A 19,586-nucleotide genomic window follows, 5' to 3' on the forward strand; every position below is an offset into this window, starting at 1 on the left:
CTGTGAAACCATCCAGAACCTCAAACGAGCAAATGTCTTTTTGACGGAGCAGTTTCTTGAATGTATTCCCGATACCAGCTTTGGGAGAGTCGTCCAGCCTTCTGGCCCTGCCCTGAGGAACCCCTTTGGTGATGGTGGTGCTGGCATGGAGGCCAGCTCTGACACCTTGGTTCCCATGGCCTGATCCTGCCTGCAGTCACAGGGGTGTCACTGGACACAATGGGACTGTCAGAAGCTACACAAGAGGTTGGTGGTGACACAAATGCAAGGGCACAGCAGGATAATGTTGAACAAAGGAGAGCCCAGCGCTGAAAAGGCCACGTCCTGTCGCTCACGTTGGCCGTGGCTCCAGGGAAGCAACAGCCCGACCTCACAGGCAGCAGAGAGGCAGTGCCTGCCGAGACAGTGAGGGGCAGCCCTGAGGGCACTGGTCTGCTCCTCTATGGGGCAGCTGGGCCCTTGGCTCCTGAATCCCTTCTGCCTGCTGGGGCTAGATGCCAGCTCCAGAGGAGATCTAAGAGAATGGAGGAGAGGCAAATTCAGAAAAAAATCTTTCTAAACCTAAGAAGATGTTGTATGAATAATACTTGGTGACCATAAATATAGTTTAACAAACAAATGCAATCTAAAGAAAAAGACGAACAAAAGATAAATTGGGATTTTACAAAATACCTGGGATTTATATGAGGATGGACACCTTATTAATACTATAATACTATGTATTCATATAGTTTCCTCAGGGCATCCTTGATCTCCTGGTTCCTCATGCTGTAGATGAGGGGGTTCACTGCTGGAGGCACCACTGAGTACAGAAATGACAGCACCAGGTCCAGGGATGAATGCGAGATGGATGGGGGCTTCAGGTAAACAACCATGCCAGTGTTGATAAAGAGGGAGACCACAACCAGGTGAGGGAGGCACGTGGAAAAGGCTTTGTGCCGTCCCTGCTCAGAGGGGATCCTCAGCACGGCCCTGAAGATCTGCACATAGGACACCACAATGAAAACAAAACACCCAAATTCTAAAGAGACACCAACCATGATAAGCCCAAACTCCCTGAGATAGTAGTCTGAGCAGGAGAGCTTGAGGATCTGGGGGATTTCACAGAAGAACTGGTCCACAGCATTGCCCTTGCAGAGAGGTATTGAAAATGTGTTGGCCGTGTGCAGCACAGCCCAGAGAAACCCAGTGCCCCAGGCAGCTGCTGCCATGTGGACACAAGCTCTGCTGCCCAGGAGGGTCCCGTAGTGCAGGGGTTTGCAGATGGCAACGTAGCGGTCATAGGACATGACAGTGAGGAGATAAAACTCTGCTATGACTAAGAAGAGAAAGAGAAAGGCCTGGCCAGCACATCCTGAGTAGGAGATGTCCCTGTTGTCCCAGAGGGAATTGTCCATGGCTTTGGGGAGAGTGGTGGAGATGGAGCCCAGGTCGAGGAGGGAGAGGTTGAGGAGGAAGAAGTACATGGGGGTGTGCAGGTGGCGGTCACAGGCGATGGCGGTGATGATGAGGCCGTTGCCCAGGAGGGCAGCCAGGTAGATGCCCAGGAAGAGCCAGAAGTGCAAGAGCTGCAGCTCCCGTGTGTCTGCGAATGCCAGGAGGAGGAACTCAGTGATGGAGCTGCTGTTGGACATCTGCTGCCACTGGACATGGGGGACTATCAGAGGAGGAAATAAACAGTGACAATTCATTAGAAACTTTTCTGAGGGAAATCAATGTCATTTCACAACACCCCTCTCCCTACTGCACCCACGCTCCCATTTTTCCTTTTCTAGGAAAATTTTCTTCAGTTCTGTTCCTGGAACTCCAGTTGGTGCTGGATTAAAGCACCATGAAGAGCAGGGCCTCTGCCTGCAGGCTGCCCACGAGTCAGCCCTGCTCTGCAGCAGTGGGTTTGTGTAAATGCTGGGATCAGGAGCCAGAGCTGGTGTTAGACTTTGTTATATGTGAGTGTTTGTAATGCAAAAGGGCCTGTCAGCATCTGCACACCCAGTGCTAAGGAACGAGGATGGCAGAAAGCTGTTAGAGAGCTTTGGGCTTTTTGAAGCTCCCCCCATTTCACTTGGGGAGTGTTCTTGGATGTCAGAATCCCTCAGGATTTCTGCTGTAGCCAGGGAGAACAGAGCAAGTCCTGCGAGGGAAGAGGATGGGCTGCAGGTTAATGGAGGGTAAGGGGAGCTGTTCTGTCCCTCTGACTTCTTCTGAGCTAAACTGCTCAAGCATGAGAACTCCTTTTCCATTTCTCCCACCAAATACCACAAAAGCATCAAAATGAAATCACAGAATTCAGAAAGCTCCTTATATTTTGATTAATCCCTGCCTTGACATACCCCATATAATGTGTTCTCAGAAATGTCCTAGGAGTGATCTGGAGCTGTGAGCAGCCCTGACCCACGCAGCACCCTCTCCACAGCAGAAGGACCCTGCCCTGCTGGGGGTCTCTCCTTCCCCACACAGCTTCTCCCCACAGTGCCGTGGGCAGCTCCCCAGGCAGACTGAGTGCTGACCCTGGCAGGCGGCAGAGTCCCTGCCCCAGCACACAGCCCCTGGGCTGCAGGGACCCTGCTCTCAAGGACAGCCCTGGGCACCCCTGGCTGCACCCGTGCCTGCACACCCCTGCAGCCGTCCCCGGGAGAAGGCAGCCGCCATGGCCTGTCCCTCTGACAGTGCAGCAGGGAAGCCCTGCTCTGGAGCACGTCCTCCTCCTCCACACACCAGGGACATTCCTGACTTCACTAGATCCCTCCACCACCTGCAGCTGCATTGCCCTGCACCCAGAGACTTACTGTGTCAAGGGCTGTGAAGATATCTCCTCCAGTGAGCTCTCAGCATCCTGCCACTGCCGTCTGCCTTTCCCCTCTCTGTGCCCGGCTCCTCTGCCCTCGGTGCCTGCAGGCAGTGTCCTCAGCCCTGCTGCGCTTTGCAGAGGAGCTGCTCCTGGGCAGAGCTGTCTCTCTGCAGCGCTGACCACTTGCCCTGAGCTCCCTCCGTCCCAGGAGCCCGGCCCAGCTCCGCAGCAGAGGACCAGCCCAAGGCATTTTAATGACCCCTCAGGTGGGTTTGGTGATGAGTCTCTGAACATCAGACACTGAGATGCTGCTGAAGAAACCTCTGAAGAAGTCAAAGTTAGATTCAAACTCCAAAGTTTCTTGTGGCTTTAATGGGTCCCACTGAGGGACACTGTTGACAAAGCCTCCCCAGGCTCCACTTAGAGCAGAAATGTGCAGGCAGTGATGGCAGGTAGGGAAAAGCAAAGCAAAGGTGGCTCTGATGCTGAGGAAACCTGCATGTGTTTGATGAAACCAAAGGGCCAAGCCCTGAGCCCATTAACCAAAGGGCCAAGCCGTTATCCCCAGCCCCTGGGAAGGGAGATCCTGTCCCTCACCCATTGCTCAGGGCTCTTCCTGGGGCAGTGGTTGATGGAGATATACACCTCCCAGGCTCCTGAGTAGGGACAAGGGGGCAATGAGGCCCCAGTGCTGCAGGGGACTGTGCCTCCTCATAGGCATCAGTGGCAGAAATACCAGCCGTTGCCAAAGTCAGGAGGAGGTTGACTCTGTTTGGAATTTTCAGCTTTTCCACAACCCTCTGTCATCTCCACCGCTGGCTGTCCTACTGTGTTGCATCACCTGTGCCCCTGCAGTCTGTAGTCATCCACCCAGTTTTCTTACCTTGCTCTCACCTGAGCATCTTCCTTCCTTTACTGATATCTCACCGTTCTCCCTGGCTCTTTCTTGAAGTGTTGGGTTTTGGTTTTTGATATCTTCCAAAAGCCTTGCACTGACCAGACTCCTTCTGGGTGATGTGTTAAACCGCAACACTGGCCTTGGAATGAATACTTTTTCTTCATAGTGGAAAACAGCGGGAGAAGGAAATAATGCCAGAAAGTGCAGCTGGGGAAGAGGAGACTGTACACACAGAGAAAAACTCCACCATCTCTGAAACCTCTCTTCAAGCACTCTCGGGCTACTCCTATTCTGTCTGGAGTCTCCACACCAGTGAGCCTAGGCTGTTCAGCCTCTCCATACTGGTCATGTTCTTGAGGGCTCTTAATGCCATCTTGGGAGATGTCTGGGCACGCTCCAAGGTTTTTGCAGATGAAAACATAGTGGTCATAGGCCCGGAAAGACAAAGTGAGACTTTTTACCAACACCTGTAATGGCAGGACAAGGGGCAACGGTTTTAAACTGAAAGAGGGTAGATTTAGATTTGTTATAAGGAAGAAATGTTGTATGATGAGGGTGCTGAGACACTGGAATAGGTTGCCTAGAGACATTTCAGGGAGGGAGCATCCACAACTTTACTTGTCAACATGTTCTAATGTCCAAACACCCTCACAATAAATAATTTCTTCCTTCTATCTAATCTAATCTCCCCTCTTTCCATTTAAAGCCATTATCCCTCACCGTATCCCTTCAGTCCCTGATAAAGAGTCCCTCCTCTGTGATCCTTTAGGCCCCTTTGAAGTACTGGAAGGCCACTATAAGGCCTCTCTGGGTCCTTCTCTTCTCCAGGATGAACAACCCTAACTCTCTCAGCCTGTCCTCATAGAGGAGGTGCTCCAGTCCCCCCATCACTGTCGTGGCCTCCTCAGGACCTGCTTGGGCAGGTCTATGTCCTTCTTACGCTGGGAGCCCAAGAATTGGACAGAGCACTGCAGGTGGTGTCTCACAATAGTGGAGCAGAGGGACAGAATCCCCTCCCTCAACCTGCTGGCCACACTCTCTTGATGCAGCCCAGGCCACGGTTGGCTTTCTGGGCTGCAAGTGCATGTTGCTGGCTTATAGTCGGCTTTCCATCAACCAACAAGGGAGAGCTGAGGGGCACCACATTGCAGCCTGGCAGCACCTATGAGGTCAGTGACCTTATAATCATCTTCAGTCCAGCCAGCTCCCTTCAGCCTGCCTCTCCTCTTCCTCTCTGTCCCTGTCTTGTCTCTGCTGGGATGAGCAGTTTTGTAATGAATGTCTTGTCACCAAATTGCTGGGGCCAACTGCTGGCCAACCAGGATCCTGTAACAGGAGTGGCCTCACAATCAACATCACAATTTGTGGTGCCTTCGCCTGTCTGTCTCCATTCACTCCCTTGACTCCTCATCGCTGCTGCACCCTACGTTCAACAGACAAACCCAGCCCCTTCACTGGACTTTCCCTCTCCCCTGCCCCACGGGTTGCCAGAGCCAGGGTGGGACGTGTCGCGTTCAGGCTTTGCAGTGCTCATGCAGAATTATTGCCACAAAGTCGGTGCTGAGATCAGACTCAGTGCTGTGGAGCAGACCCCAGCAAGAAATAACAGCGTTCAACAGGAGATCTGCAGAGGTGGCAACCATGTTGGTTTTGCAAGGGGGCTTCTGTCCGTTCACTAAAAGGATCTGCTGCTACCAAGATGCACTTGGTGTTTCAAGCTGTCACTGGCAGAGCTCCCACCAAATCAATCTGGTGTTGTGTCTGTGGCCTCCACTCTGTTGGTGCTGGGCTGGGGCTTTTACTCCAGTGTAATCTGCACTGGTCACAGCACAAGACAGACAGCTCCTACCCCAGAGATCTCCATCCTTCTTCGTGTTAGGCCAGCACTCACTGTCCTTCACTCTGCTCAGAGTGTTTGCCTCAGCTCATGGAGGAGCTTGATGAGATTCTCCTTGAATATTCTGAGGCACAATCCAATGCTTATTGCCCTCTGCATCTACAGCATAACAAATATTCCTTTCCCTTAATATGGGGATTGACCTGATGGGTCTTCTCACATGACTCCCTTGAATTTCCCTGGTTGGAAGGTGACATTTTCACAAATTGGGTCAAGATGATGGGCTCTGTCACAGCCACATGAGGTCGCTTCTTCCAGAATTATTCAGCCTGAGGTTACCCCAGATGACCCAAGAGTGTTCTTGGATGCTCTTGTGCCTGCTAATAACAGGGCCAAGTTTCTTGGGTTCCCAATGGCCTCTTCATCTGTGGGTCATCCCCAAGAATCTGCTGGCAAGGGTACCAGGATCCATGGTGCCAGCCCACAGGAACCTGGGCCTTCCCAGTAGAACCTATGGATCTTGACCAAGACTTACCCTTGAGTTCCCAGACTGCAGGGAATGCATTGCATTTATTGTCACTGGTGTTAGTGACTATATGCTGCTCTGCTGTTCCTGTTTTCTTGAGCTCATTTTCTAAAACCTTTAGTTCTTTTTCTAAACCTTGTACTTGTTCAATGTCCACCTTTACTTGTTGAATATGTAAGCAGAGCCTATGTCTGTTGACCCTAAGATCTTCCTCTCTTTTTATTAAGACGGTTCTTTAATTTGGTAAATTCCATCTCCTTCAATTTCTGGATGTTCTTTTGCACATTCTTTACCTTCTCATCTGTTTCTCTGAGGAGATCCTGAGAATCATATCAGGCACAACCACAGGGTGCCAGTATCACAAGCTTCCTTTTTTGCTGGCTTTTATGTTTTCTAGTTTGCAATGACTAACATACATACACTTCACAGGCTGGAGAGGTGGGATTGGCTAATTTAAAAGAGAGAAACCTCCAAGGGCATTTCCCTTGTTTAACCACTTCACTTGTGGAGCTTTGTAACACCCTTTTCCTCCTGAACATATTTGTTATCTCAAGCTGCATGGATATTTGATTCCAGGCACTTCCCATACTGCCTTTACACGGGGAAACACTAACAAGAATTTTGTTGCTCCAACTGGCAAAACAAGAAAGAGTTTTAAATGTGTTTTCTGTAATCACCAAGTCCAGATTTACTTTCCTTCAGAGTCAGTTGGTTCTGAACATCGCAAGAGCCAGACCAAAGGATAAACTGTGGGTCATTTCAGTTGCCAACCCCACCCACAAATCTTCCACTTGTACTGCAGGGTGTGTGTCACAGTTTACGGACCATGGAAAGAAGCTGGGATGAGGCTGTTCCTTAGGTCAGCTTCCCAGACAAAATGCTGTTTGAGTCCAGCCAAGGGTGTGTCTGGGGACTATTCCCGATTTCTCATTTTGTGGGGTCCTAGTCACTGCCCACCCCAGGGACACACGGTCCCTGCAGATCCCCTGGGATCTCCAGGCAGCTCCAGACTCCCCTTCTTAAAGACATCAACTACATGTCACGTGTGGGACAGCTCTGGATATGGACCTCAGGTATTCACCTGAGGTAGAGTCACCCCATGGTGAATGGTCCATTCACAATCTACACTCATTAGAAACCAAGTTAGTCTTAAATCCAACCCTTGGTGCCAAATAGGTCACAGTGTGGCATCACTGACTTCTTTTCTCCTGGATCCATGAGGAAAAGGAGCTTGTGGGGAGCAGTTGCTCATGCGGTTCTTGGCATCAGCTTTGGGAAAGGAACCCAACTCTGGGGCACTGCACCGTATTATTCCAGAGATGAGGTGGGAGAGTCAGACTGGGCCCAGAGTTAGAGGAACATGTATACAGGCAGGAGGTGAGACTGAGGAGATAAATTCCTCAGTAGTAGTGAGTTGAATCTAAACATTTGGGTAGAAACAAAATAACCACAGATTACCACAAAATTCTAAGGACACTGATGATAATGATAATTATGAGAAGAAAATACTAATGAATATACAATAATAATAATAGCAACAACAGCAACTACAGGCTTGCAATAAGATGCCCTGACAGTCATTTGCAAAGAGTGATTGGAAGCTTATAGAGGAACAGCCATGAAAACAGTTTCCTCAGGGCATCTTTGAGGTCCTGGTTCCTCATGCTGTAGATGAGGGGGTTCACTGCGGGAGGAACCACTGAGTACAGAAATGACACCACCAGGTCCAGGGATGGGGACAATATGGAGGGGGGCTTCAGGTGGACAAATATTCCAGTGCTGACAAACAGGGAGATAACAGTCAGGTGAGGGAGGCACGTGGAAAAGGCTTTGTGCCGTCCCTGCTCAGAGGGGATCCTCAGCACGGCCCTGAAGATCTGCACATAGGACACCACAATGAAAACAAAACATCCAAAACCTAAACAGGCAGTAACCATGATAAGCCCAACTTCTCTGAGGTAGGATTGTGAGCAGGAGAGCTTGAGGATCTGGGGGATTTCACAGAAGAACTGGTCCACAGCATTGCCCTTGCAGAGAGGTAGTGAAAATGTGTTGGCCGTGTGCAGGAGAGAGTTGAGGAACCCAGTGCCCCAGGCAGCTGCTGCCATGTGGACACAAGCTCTGCTGCCCAGGAGGGTCCCGTAGTGCAGGGGTTTGCAGATGGCAACGTAGCGGTCGTAGGACATGATGGTGAGGAGAGAAAACTCTGCTCCAATGAAGAAGAGAAAGGAAAAGATTTGGGCAGAACATCCTGCATAGGAGATGTCTCTGGTATCCCAGAGGGAACTGGCAATGGCTTTGGGAAGAGTGGTGGAGATGCAGCCCAGGTCGAGGAGGGAGAGGTTGAGGAGGAAGAAGTACATGGGGGTGTGCAGGTGGCGGTCACAGGCGATGGCGGTGATGATGAGGCCGTTGCCCAGGAGGGCAGCCAGGTAGATGCCCAGGAAGAGCCAGAAGTGCAAGAGCTGCAGCTCCCATGTGTCTGCGAATGCCAGGAGGAGGAACTCAGTGATGGAGCTGCCGTTGGACATTTGTTTCTAGTGGACATCAGGACCTGTACATGTTGGAAAAATCAGTGAGAAGTTAGGTCAGATTTCTCTGAAGAAAAGATACTCCACTTCTTGCAGAAACCTTCCAAACTGATTCACCTCTTCCACAAAACCTTTGGCAGTTCCACCTCATGAGCTCTGTTCCAGCTGGCTGAGGGTACCCAGGGGAGCAGGGGTCTCTGCTGTGGGCTCTGGAGGAGTCAGTGCTATGCTACAACAGCAGGCAAATAGGAACATGGGGTCATCTCAGATCAAATCCCCTTCTGATAACAAAGACTTATTAATATTTATCCCCCCTATTCACCCAACTGCAGAGCAGAGCTGTAGGGATTTCTTATGTTTAGTCTGTTCTAGTGGCCCCATCCCACCTGAGGAGTGTTTTTAAGGCAGAGATCCTTGGCATTTCTGCTTCACTCAATGGTGGAATCTTGTGAGTCCTTAAAGAAAAAGGGCTTGTATCTTCATGCAGAGTGAGGGCAGCCGCTGTGTCCATCAGTCCTATCCACAGCTGCCTTGTGCCTGCACCTATCTGAGCCAGAGGACAATCGCCCTCAGGTGTTCCCTGCAAAAGAAACTGGACCCTGCTGAGAGCAGAGGATCTCAGCTCTCCCCTCCCAGCCAGGGACACAGAGGTGTCTTTACAGCTGCCCACATGCATCCCAGCAGCATTTCCACGTCCTTAGCACTGAGATGTCTTCTCCAGGGGGTTGCTAGAGAAAGAATGCCTTGGGGCAGCTGCGCCCTTCTGGAGGGCAGCCTGCAGCCAAGGAGGACCGCCAAGGGAAGGAGTCGAAGAACCAAAATTTGTGATGTCATGAAGGGGGATCAGGTCATTGCCCACCCCACCCACTACAGTGGCTGGAGCCCCAGAGTAAAGCAGGGGACTGAGATGCTTTTCCTCAGATCCATCGGCATGAGAGAACCCGCAGCACCAGTGTCTGAGCTGTGCTTGAGGCCTCCCCCTCCACACCAGTGAGTGCAGCAGTAAGAAGGGCAGCAGGGAGAAGAGGGGAACACGCCAAAGTGCTCATGCCAAGGAAGGCAGGACAGGGAGACAACACTGGGCACTCGAGCATTTCTCCTCCTCTGTTGTCAGGCTGCTGGGAGGGCAGCTCATCACCATGTCCCTGTGACATTAATGGCGGGGGGCTCTGCTGGGTGGGAGAGGAGACCAGGGAGTTGCTCAGTGAAGGTGTCTGCACTGCAGGGGATGGCAAAGAGTCATCATCCTCCCACAGCATTACTGGTAGCAACTCCCTCACAATCCTGCCCATGTTTCTGCTGCCTGGAGCTGTCACACCCGGGACCTGTTTGTCTGTCCCTAAGTCTCCTCCCTGTCAGTGCTCACAGCCCCCATCCCACCCGTTGTGTGCTCAGCTCTGCCCTGCAGACCCCTCCTGGCAGCAGGGCCCTGCCCAGGGACATCTCTATGTGTGTGCACAGTCTTAGGAGCAGGATAAACAACTGCTAAGGAGAACTGGGGACTCAGTGCCTTCTCCAGAATGGAGAAATAAATTCCCGTCTCCTTGTGTCTACTCAGGCAATGAACAGGGGAAAACACAAAGCACAGACTCTTTCCCTGTCAGTTAAATACTGCCTTGATGTACTTCTTCAAAAAGGCTCTCACTATATGTCCTAGGAGTGATGTGGAGCTGTGAGCAGCCCTGACCCACACAGCACCCTCTCCACAGCAGAAGGACCCTGCCCTGCCGGGGCTCTCTCCTTCCCCACACAGCTTCTCCCCACAGCGCTGTGGGCAGCTCCCCGGGCAGGCTGAGTGCTGACCCTGGCAGGCGGCAGAGTCCCTGCCCCAGCACACAGCCCCTGGGCTGCAGGGACCCTGCTCTCAAGGACAGCCCTGGGCACCCCTGGCTGCACCCCCGCCTGCACACCCCTGCAGCCGTCCCCGGGAGAAGGCAGCCGCCATGGCCTGTCCCTCTGACAGTGCAGCAGGGAAGCCCTGCTCTGGAGCACGGCCTCCTCCTCCAGACACCAGGGATATTCCTGGGGCTGTGCCGGCTTCACCACATCCCTCCACCACCTGCAGCTGCATTGCCCTGCACCCACAGACTTACTGTGTCAAGGGCTGCGAAGATTTCTCCTCCAGTGAGCTCTCAGCATCCTGCCACTGCCGTCTGCCTTTCCCCTCTCTGTGCCCAGCTCCTCTGCCCTCGGTGCCTGCAGGCAGTGCCCTCAGCCCTGCTGCGCTTTGCAGAGGAGCTGCTCCTGGGCAGAGCTGGCTCTCTGCAGCGCTGACCACTTGCCCTGAGCTCCCTCTGTTCCAGGAGCCCGGCCCAGCTCTGTAGCAGAGGATCAGCCCAAGGCATTTTAATGACCCCTCAGGTGGGTTTGGTGCTGAGTCCATGAACCTCAGGCAGCCATAGGAAGTTGAAGATCCCTCTGAAGACATCCATGTCAGATGCAAACCAAAAGATCCTTGGAATGTTAATTGTTCCCACTGAGGACCCTTACTGACAAAGCCTCCCCAGGGGCTGGTTAGAGCAGAAAACTCGAGGCAGAGATGGCAGGTAAACAAAGGACACATCAAGCTGGAACAAATTCTGAATAAACATGGATGTTTTACATTAAGACTAATGCCGAGGTCTGATACTCAGTCCTTGGATCTCCCTTCCCAGGGCAACATGTCCCTCAAACAGAGATCAGGGCTCTTCCTGGGGCAGTGTGATATAGGGATGGGCAATGCCAAGGGCAGGACTATGGTCCAACACCTCCCAGGCTCTTGGGTGGGGAAGGGGAGGCCATGAGACCCAGTGCTGGAAGGGGAAGGTGCTTCCTGATAGACATCAGTGGCAGAGACAACAGCCAGAGCCAAGGGCAGAAAGAGCTCATCTCTGCTGGGGGATTTTCAGACTTTCTTCATCCCTCTATCATCTCCACCACAGGCTGTCCCACCGTGTCCCACACCTGCACCTCTTTCTCTGCAGGCTGTAGTCACCCACCCTCCTACCACACCTTGCTCTCACCTCAGCATCTCCCTTCCTTTACTGAGATCTCTCCATCCTCCCTGGCTGCTCCTTGAAACACAAAGCCTGGGGCTGCTCCAGTCTCCCTCTGGGTGACTTGTTACACCACAGCACTGCCCTTCGAGTGACATTTCTCTGTGTCCATTCTGGGCCTCCCCAGCTGCACTTTGTGGCATTAGTCCTTTCTCACGGTGTATCTTTCAACAAAGTAAAGCTCCATCATCTCTGAAATCCCCCCTCAGTGACTCTCAGGCTACTCCTATAGTGCCTGGAGCCTCCACACCCCCTGGCTAAATAACTCCAGGTCCCTCAGCCACCCCACACAGCTCATGGGCACCAGGTCCCAAACCCCACCTTGGCAGACCTTCACTCAACACTCTCCAGGTCCTCCCTACTTCTCCAGAATGGGGAGCCACACCCTGGGACACACCCATGTGTGTGGGGCCACACCAGTGCTGAGTGGAGGGGGATGGTAACTCAGGGTGTCGGGGTGGCCCACGCTCCTCCAAATGCAGCCCCGTAGGCAGCTGCCCTTGTTCATCGTGTCCATCCTCTCCTGGCTCGTAGGGCATCCCTCGTAGTGCCCAGGCCCTTCTCCTCAGAGTTGCTGCTCAGTCGGTCACATCCCAGCCTGTCCTGATGTACGAGGCTGTTCGCCCCCTGCTCCCAATGATGTAGGATTAGTCACTTCTCCTTGTAAAACTTCAAGTTTGAGAAATCCCAGGTTTTGTCAAGGTTCCGATGGAATGTAGAAAAGTTTGTTCAGCATTTAATATTTGTGTGCAGCTGGTTTATCTTGACTGGGGTGTCTCTCACAAGAGAACAGCATGAGGAGTTGCAGGGCGCTACAAATCCCCTCTGCTGGAGAAACTGTGGGGTCCTGGGGGGTCTGGTACTGATAAGGCCATGGGGCTGGACCCTGAGGGGAAGATTCCCTTTATGGGAGAGAGCAGCAGGAATGTGTGGAGCTCTGCCTGGGGATGGAGGATGAGTCAGCTGAGCTGAAGGGTCATGGACAACACTGTGGTGGGTGGATGTCTGCTATGGACCCCCAGATGAGGAAGAGGAAGTAGATGAAGCCTTCTGCATTCAACTGGAAGAAGCCCTGCACCTCATGGCACTCCTAAACTCTCCCAATATTTGCTGAAGGGGCAACACAGCACAGTGAAAGTCATCCAGGAGGGTTTGGGAGTTAATTGACAACATCATCCTGACAAGGGTGACTGAGCAGGCAGTGAGGGGAGGTGTCCTGCAGGCAATCATACTTAGAAACAAGGAAGTGCTGTTCGGGGATGTAACATTCAGGGGTGAGAAAGTAGAGCTGAGGCTCCTGAGAGAACAGAAGGTGGCAAAGGGCAGGACTTCAGTGAGCAGGCTTTGGCCTGCTGAGGAACCTGCTTGGCAGAATCCCACGGGATATGACACTGAAGAGAAGAGGCGAGAGGTGTTTGATGGTCAAGGATCTCCTCTTCAAGCTCCAGAATAGCACCACCAGATATGCAAGAATTGAAGCAACACTGGAGAAGGTGCATATGGAAGAGAAAGGAGCACCTGACAAAAATAAGCATGAAGAGGCAGCACAGAGAATTTCAAATCTGGCTGCCTTCCAGCCTCAGATGTTCCATTACTCTCTGATGGAGAAATAAATTTTTGTGTTTCTATGCATGTGTCTGCGTGTTTGTGTGTGTTTGTCTGTGTTAGGGGATACTGAAGGCATGACGGGATCCCAGGACCAGCTACTGGACAGGTGCAGAGTCTAAGATCAGCTCCTGGAGAGATCACTACTGGACACGTGTCTATAGAGGCCGATGTTTCCCACTCCCACAGCCCAGCATACAAACAGCCCAAACCTCGTTTCTCCTTTCTCCACTGACAGTGGTTGTGCTTGGCCTACAGACCTCCCGAGGTCCCTTCCAGGATGGGTGATGGTGCATTTCCTTCCACCACAGCTCTTCCCTTGATGATGATTGGGAGAGCACTCACGTTCCCCATGACCATGGAAGGGAGCAGACATACATTTGTAGCAATCAGCTCCTAAATTTTGTCCCACTGAAGTCATTGACTACTCGGCAGGGAACCTCTGATGCAGTTTTCATCATGTCTGAGCTTAACCTTTGCTTTTCTTTTTCCTTCTTTTCCCTCCCAAGTTCTTCTCTTTGATCATCCTCCTACATTCCTCTACAAACAGCCCAACTCTGCTCTTTCCACACTGCCCCTGGCTTTGCTGGTTTCCTGCCCTCCTAGAATGTTTCTAACAGGCTTTTATTGATTCCTCCCTTGGTCAGTACAAAACCAGCAACTCCTTTTATTATCTGTGGTGTCCTGCACTTTCTTATCCTGTGATCTTGTGTTGATGCCTCACCACAATCAGGGTGAGCCACCTGCACACAAACATTGACAGCCAGAAAAATGGAGCTTCAGTCCAGGAGGCCTTTGAGAAACTCTGGGTTTTGGCCAACAGAAAGGTTAAGTTTTAGAAGGAGAGAGTGGCCAGTCCTGCATTGGCAGGAAGAATAACCTCTATCGTCCCCAGGTGTAAGAAATCAGGAAGGAAGGCAAGAGACTGGCATGGTGAGTGGAGACCTGCTGGTCAAAGTAAAGGGCAAGAAGGAAATGCACAGGCAGTGGCAGCAGGGACAGGTACCCTGGGATGAGTAGAGGGACACTGACAGGTTATGTAGGGATGGGGTCAGGAAGGCCAAGGTGCAGCTGGAGCTGAACTTGGCAAAGGATGCAAAGAATAAGAAAAAGGGCTTCTACAGGTACATCAGCCTGAGAAGGAAGGTCAGAAAACTTGTATCAACTCAGTGAACAAGACTGGAAAACTAGAAATAATGGACAGGGAGAAGGCTGAGGTACTTAACAAGACTTTTTCCTCAGTCTTCACTGCAACCTCTCTTCGCACACCTCTCGAGTGGATGGACCACAAGGCAGGGACTGGGGGAGCAAAGTCCCTCCCACTGTAAGAGAAGGTCAGATTCAGGACCACCTGGGGAACTGAACATATATAAGTCTGTGGGACCTGACAAGATGCATCCCAGAGTCCTGAGGGAATTGGCTGATACAGTTACCAAGCCACTCTCCAGGACATCTGAAGTCCTGGCAGTCAGGGGAAATCCCTGGTGCCTGAAAAAAGGGAACCATTGCACCCCTTTTTGAAAAGGGTAGAAAGGAGGACTCTTGGAACTAGCGACCTGTCAGCCTCAGCTCTGTGCCTGGGAAGATCATGGAACAGATCCTCCTAGAAGCTGTGCTGAGGCACTCAGAGGACAGGGAAGTGATTTGAGACAGTGTGGCTTCACCTTGGCTGACCTACCTTGTGGCCTTTTAAGATGGAGTGACAACATCAGTGGGCAAGGGAAGAGCTATGGATGTCGTCTAGCTGGGCTTCTGTAAACCTTTGGCACAGCTCCCCACAACTTGTCCAGCTGTCAGGGGTGCTCTGTCCACCCCTCATCACCACCCCGAGGTGCCTCGGCCCTTCCATGTACAGCTGCCCCATGCAGGAAGCTGGACTGATGCCAGGGAAAATGGCTGAATCCATGCTGGATGTGGGGGTGACTCTGTGCCGGGGCTGGGCTTGTGGCCAGGGATGGTGTTTCTGCTAAGCCTGGCTTTGCCCTGGGTGCTCTTGAGGCGGGTGCTGGGCGTATGCAAGGAGGAGTCCTGGGAGGGATAAAACTTGCCCTCACCTTCTCCAGCTTCACCCAGCAGTCACCACAGAAGATGAAGGTCGCAGTGCTCACCATGTCCCTGCTCTTCCCCATCCTGCTGTGTACCCCGGAAGATGCTCAGGGGAGTCCCCAATGCCATGGGAAGGGGCTTAAGGCTGGGGATGGGTCTTGGCTGCAGGACATCAGCTCTCCTGCAGAACGAAGTTGTAGTGATGAGCACGAAACCCCTTGCCTTGGCCTCTCCCTTTCCCAAGCCAGGGGCTCCTGCAGGCTCCCCTGCACCTCCAGCCCCCAGCAATGCAGCTTTCTCCCCTCCACAATTCCATCTCTTCCCCCCGCCTTCCCCTACAATTGATGTTCTTGTGCCCACAGCGTGAGTTCCTGTTAGAATTGTTGGACCCGTCTCCTCCCTGAGAGGATCCCCACAGATTTCTTGTCCTGATGCCCCCACCTCCACCCCTTTTATGCCTCCTTATCTCTTTGTTTTGGTCCCTTCAGACATCTCATCCCTGGGATCTCTTTCATGTCCTATCTGGGGTCCCCAAATCCCCTCCCTTTGATCCCTCCCGATGCCTTTCTTTCCGTCTTCCCCCTCAGTCTTTTGCTTTTCATCCTGTCCACTGCAGCAGTGTCCCCAGATCCCCTTCCTTGAACCCCTACTCCTAAACAATCTCCCAATCTTGTCATTTTTGTCCTCTGCAGTCCTCTTCCTTCTGACCCCACCAACCACTGTGCTTGAGGTCACCGTGTCCCCTCCACTTGAATTCCTTTAATCGTCACTCGCTTTCGACACAGTCCTGTCCCTGCAATATCCCCAGCCCAGTACCCTGGTGTCCACTAATTCACCCCAGTGCCCTGTCTTGGGTCTCCCCCCACCTCAACCCCATCCTCTCTGAAGGACATGAATTCCTCACTCTCTCCTTGTCTCCATCCCCACCCCTGGTCCTTGCATGGACAGGTATGCCAGGTGACACTTGGAGGAATGGGGCCAGGCAGAGCAGAAGGGATTTTCCTGCTCAGACCAGGGGGAAGCCATGGGCCTGCAGGGACTGGGGAAATCTGAGTCTCACCCCCAGCCCCACCAAGACCCAGTCCAGACCACCCCTTTGCTCTTCTTCCCTAGGCATTCTTTGAAGCAATGCAGGTTATGGCGTGGTGGTAAGTAGTGGGGTGGACTTGGAGGGCATCCAGTCTGGGGAACTGGAAGGCACACTGGTCCTCCCATCCCTTGCTGGTACTGGGGACATCCCAGAGACCAGTGAAGTCTCATGGTCTCTCAGAAGGGGGATTGAAAAAAGCAGACACCACGAGTTCTGCTGGTCTCAGACCCTCCATTCCCATGGCCATGACACTCCAGGGCATCCCAGTGTGCCCCAGTAAAAGCCTGGGTTTTACCACTTAACCCTCTGAAGCCCTTGTTCCCACACTCTAACCCCTTCACGCTGAACCCCTTTCCTAATCCTGACTTAGACTGTTTGGCCCTTGGGGGAAGCACAGGGACTGCAGGATTCTAGAGCAGCCATGAAGCGTTGGAAGAGGAACGTGAGGTGACCTGTATCTGATCACCTCGTGGGCCATGAAGAGGATTTGCTGTGGAATGTTGTGATGAGGTCAGCTGTGCCTCAGGATCTCGTGGGCCAGCAGAAGGTGCATGGCTGTGAAGGCAGCTGTGAGGTCACATCTGCCAGAATCCCTCACAGGCCAGCAGCAGATTTGGATGTTGTTTTGCACCAGGACATGTTTTTGATCCTGGTGCAGCGAGCCGTGCAGATCCCACCTGTTGAATCATTTCATTTTGCTCCTGGGAGCTCTTTCAGTGTTACAAATTACAGTGTTACTCTTACAAGTGTTTTCTTACTTCTACTGCCCCAAAAAGAGGATGTTCACATGGGCACTTGTTGCTGCACTTGTATAAAGGTCAGGACATGCAGATGGCCTGATCGCCAGTGGCAGGTGGGAGCTTCCTGCACTCTTCGCTTTTACAATCAAGTTTAACTTCTGACCAGGGGATACACTCAGCCCAACAGGGCCTGAAGCCCAGGCTGTACATGGAGCACAGCCCAGGCCTGGGTCTACTCAGGTTTACTGTTATGAGGATCACTGACTCTTCAGGGCACAGTCTTCTGGGTCAGCATCAACGAACCTCCTGATGAAGGATAGCAGGAGGATGAAGTCTCCTCTAAAGAGCTGGAGGAAGGGACACAATTTTAGGCCCTGGTAATCAGTGCAGACTTGGAAGACCATGGACCTCTGTTAGAAAACATTGGTTAAAAGGAAAGTGGAAAGTGATCGCTGACTCAACATGGGGGAATGCTCTCCTCTACGTGCACATTAACAGCTGGCCCTGGAGCCAGCTTCATTGCTGGGGGACCCTGAAAATCTCTGGGTTCAGTCGGTAGAAACCTCATGAAGCTTTACAAGGCCAAGTGGCCAGTCCTGCATTTGGGGACAGAATAACCCCATAGATGGGGGCATGCGGGGACCTGACTGGCAGAGGAGTGACCCCGAGGAGAAGGGCCTGGGCATCACTAGGGATGCCATACAAGGCAGAGGTGCATGTCACCGTGAGTAAGGCCAGCTGCCTGTGGGGCTGCGTTAGGGGGCATGTGGCCAACTCAGACAAGGGAGTGATCATCAGCACTGTGGTGGCCACATCCTGACTAGTGTGTCTGGGTGTGGGGCTCCCTGTTCTGAAGGAATGAGGAGGAACTGGAGAGGCTCCAGAGCAGATCTGCCAGGACGGGGTTTGGGGACTTTGTGGAGAGGCTGAGAAACCTGGGCTGCTTTAGCCTGGTGAGGTGGAGCCTCAGGGCACTGTACAAATAACCTGCAACTGCTTGAAGGGGGATTTCAGAGATGATGGAGCATTTCTTGGTGTGAGAGGCATCGGCCTGTCAGCCCTGCACAGCCTCTGAATCAACAGCTAGGCTGTGATTGTGATAGACAGTAAACTGTTTGTTCATCAAATTCCATTAAAGATACTGGGAGCTCGTGACATGTTATTCCATAAACTATGTAGGCCTAAGCTTAATCTTAACTATTACATTGTGTAACGACTAACTGACTGCAAGTGCTTATCTAAATTGAAATGCTGAAGCAAGGACTCCTATTGTGCAAAAGACTGAAAAGAGGGAGAAGGGAAGAAGGACAAAGGGGAGAAAGAACAAGGGAAGAAGGACAAAGGGGAAGTGTCTGTACTCTGTAAGATATAAACAAAAGCTTTGTGAGCCACTCTCAGGAAAGCAGGAAATATAAGGAATTGGTGACACGACATAGACCCAGATGGAGCGACCCCCTAGCTGCAAAGTGCGCAGACGCAGAGTACGCCCCTCAGAGAGACCCGATACCGGAAGGCGGAGGATATAAAAAAGACGGACCCTCGGGAAGTGAGTGCGCGCCGTTGGTGGAGCAAGGACTCCCCGGCTGCCCAGCGCTGTTTTGCTTGTTGACGCTTGCTAAGTAAGCAATTGAAATTTTGATTGGCTCTGACTCACATCAATTTGAGAAATCTACTTATAACAAAATTGGTGCTGTGACTCGGATAGAGGCAATCTGGTGGGAAGCCCCATACGGGGAGGCACGCCCCGCTGAGTTCAGCGGCCCCGGCTGAGTGCTATCACATCACACCCTCTACCGTTGAACTCCAAAACTTGGCAACAAGCAAAAAAAAATACCGGTAACCCCATAATCTTTGTGCACAAAGCCCCAGACGAAGACGCAGGGTTGCATGAGTATAGGCCGGTTACCGTTCAGTTGGGTTTGGGTTTACCGGAGCATGGTGTGTGAGACGTCCAGCAGGGCGAAGCGAGCGCGGACCCCTCATAGTGCAGTTCCCATATCCCGCAAGGGACTGGGTCACGAAAACGGGGAAAAAATGAATTGTGTGAGTGTGTGAAGGCTCTCTGGAAGATGGGACAGAGGAAGAGCAAGCCTTCTGATCCCATGGGTGGTGTGGGACCCAAGGTGAGGTACCCCCAAATACCACCAGATAACCCTTTAGGCTTAATGTTAAACCACTGGGAAAATTACCCCTCTAGGCGGGGTAAGGACAAAGTAGAAATGATTTATTATTGCATGGAGGTTTGGAGAGGGAAACAAATCAGGGGCGACCATCTCTATTGGCCTGGGTTTTTTAGGTCCTTTGAAGAGTGGGTCTGTCAAGCCTTAAACATTTATGTCAATTCAAAGGAACCCTTTAGTTTGGAGGAAAGTGAATATGCACAGGCATGCGAATTATATGCAGTATTAAAAGCTTTACAATTACTAAAAGGAAAAGTGGGAACTATATACACCGATTCTAGATATGCCTTCGGAGTAGTACATACCTTTG

The 19,586-nt window shown here is 52.0% G+C and overlaps 2 protein-coding genes across 2 annotated transcripts; both read right to left on the bottom strand.

The window, feature by feature from the left end:
* Positions 1-707: 707 nt before the first annotated feature.
* On the bottom strand, positions 708-1,634 carry LOC141936124 (olfactory receptor 14A16-like). The gene has a single exon (XM_074852849.1). It carries the CDS (start codon positions 1,632-1,634, stop codon positions 708-710), a length of 927 nt encoding a protein of 308 aa, XP_074708950.1.
* Positions 1,635-7,626: 5,992 nt separating this feature from the next.
* Positions 7,627-8,670, bottom strand: LOC141936008 (olfactory receptor 14C36-like). Its single transcript, XM_074852744.1, has one exon. It carries the CDS (start codon positions 8,578-8,580, stop codon positions 7,627-7,629), a length of 954 nt encoding a protein of 317 aa, XP_074708845.1. The 5' UTR covers positions 8,581-8,670.
* Positions 8,671-19,586: the final 10,916 nt, after the last annotated feature.

This window comes from Strix uralensis, chromosome 31, assembly GCF_047716275.1.
Source record: "Strix uralensis isolate ZFMK-TIS-50842 chromosome 31, bStrUra1, whole genome shotgun sequence".
NCBI lineage: Eukaryota > Metazoa > Chordata > Aves > Strigiformes > Strigidae > Strix > Strix uralensis.

Coding starts and splice junctions, on each gene's coding strand:
- LOC141936008 (XM_074852744.1), bottom strand. CDS start 8,580: ATGTCCAACGGCAGCTCCATCACTGAGTTCCTCCTCCTGGCATTCGCA.
- LOC141936124 (XM_074852849.1), bottom strand. CDS start 1,634: ATGTCCAACAGCAGCTCCATCACTGAGTTCCTCCTCCTGGCATTCGCA.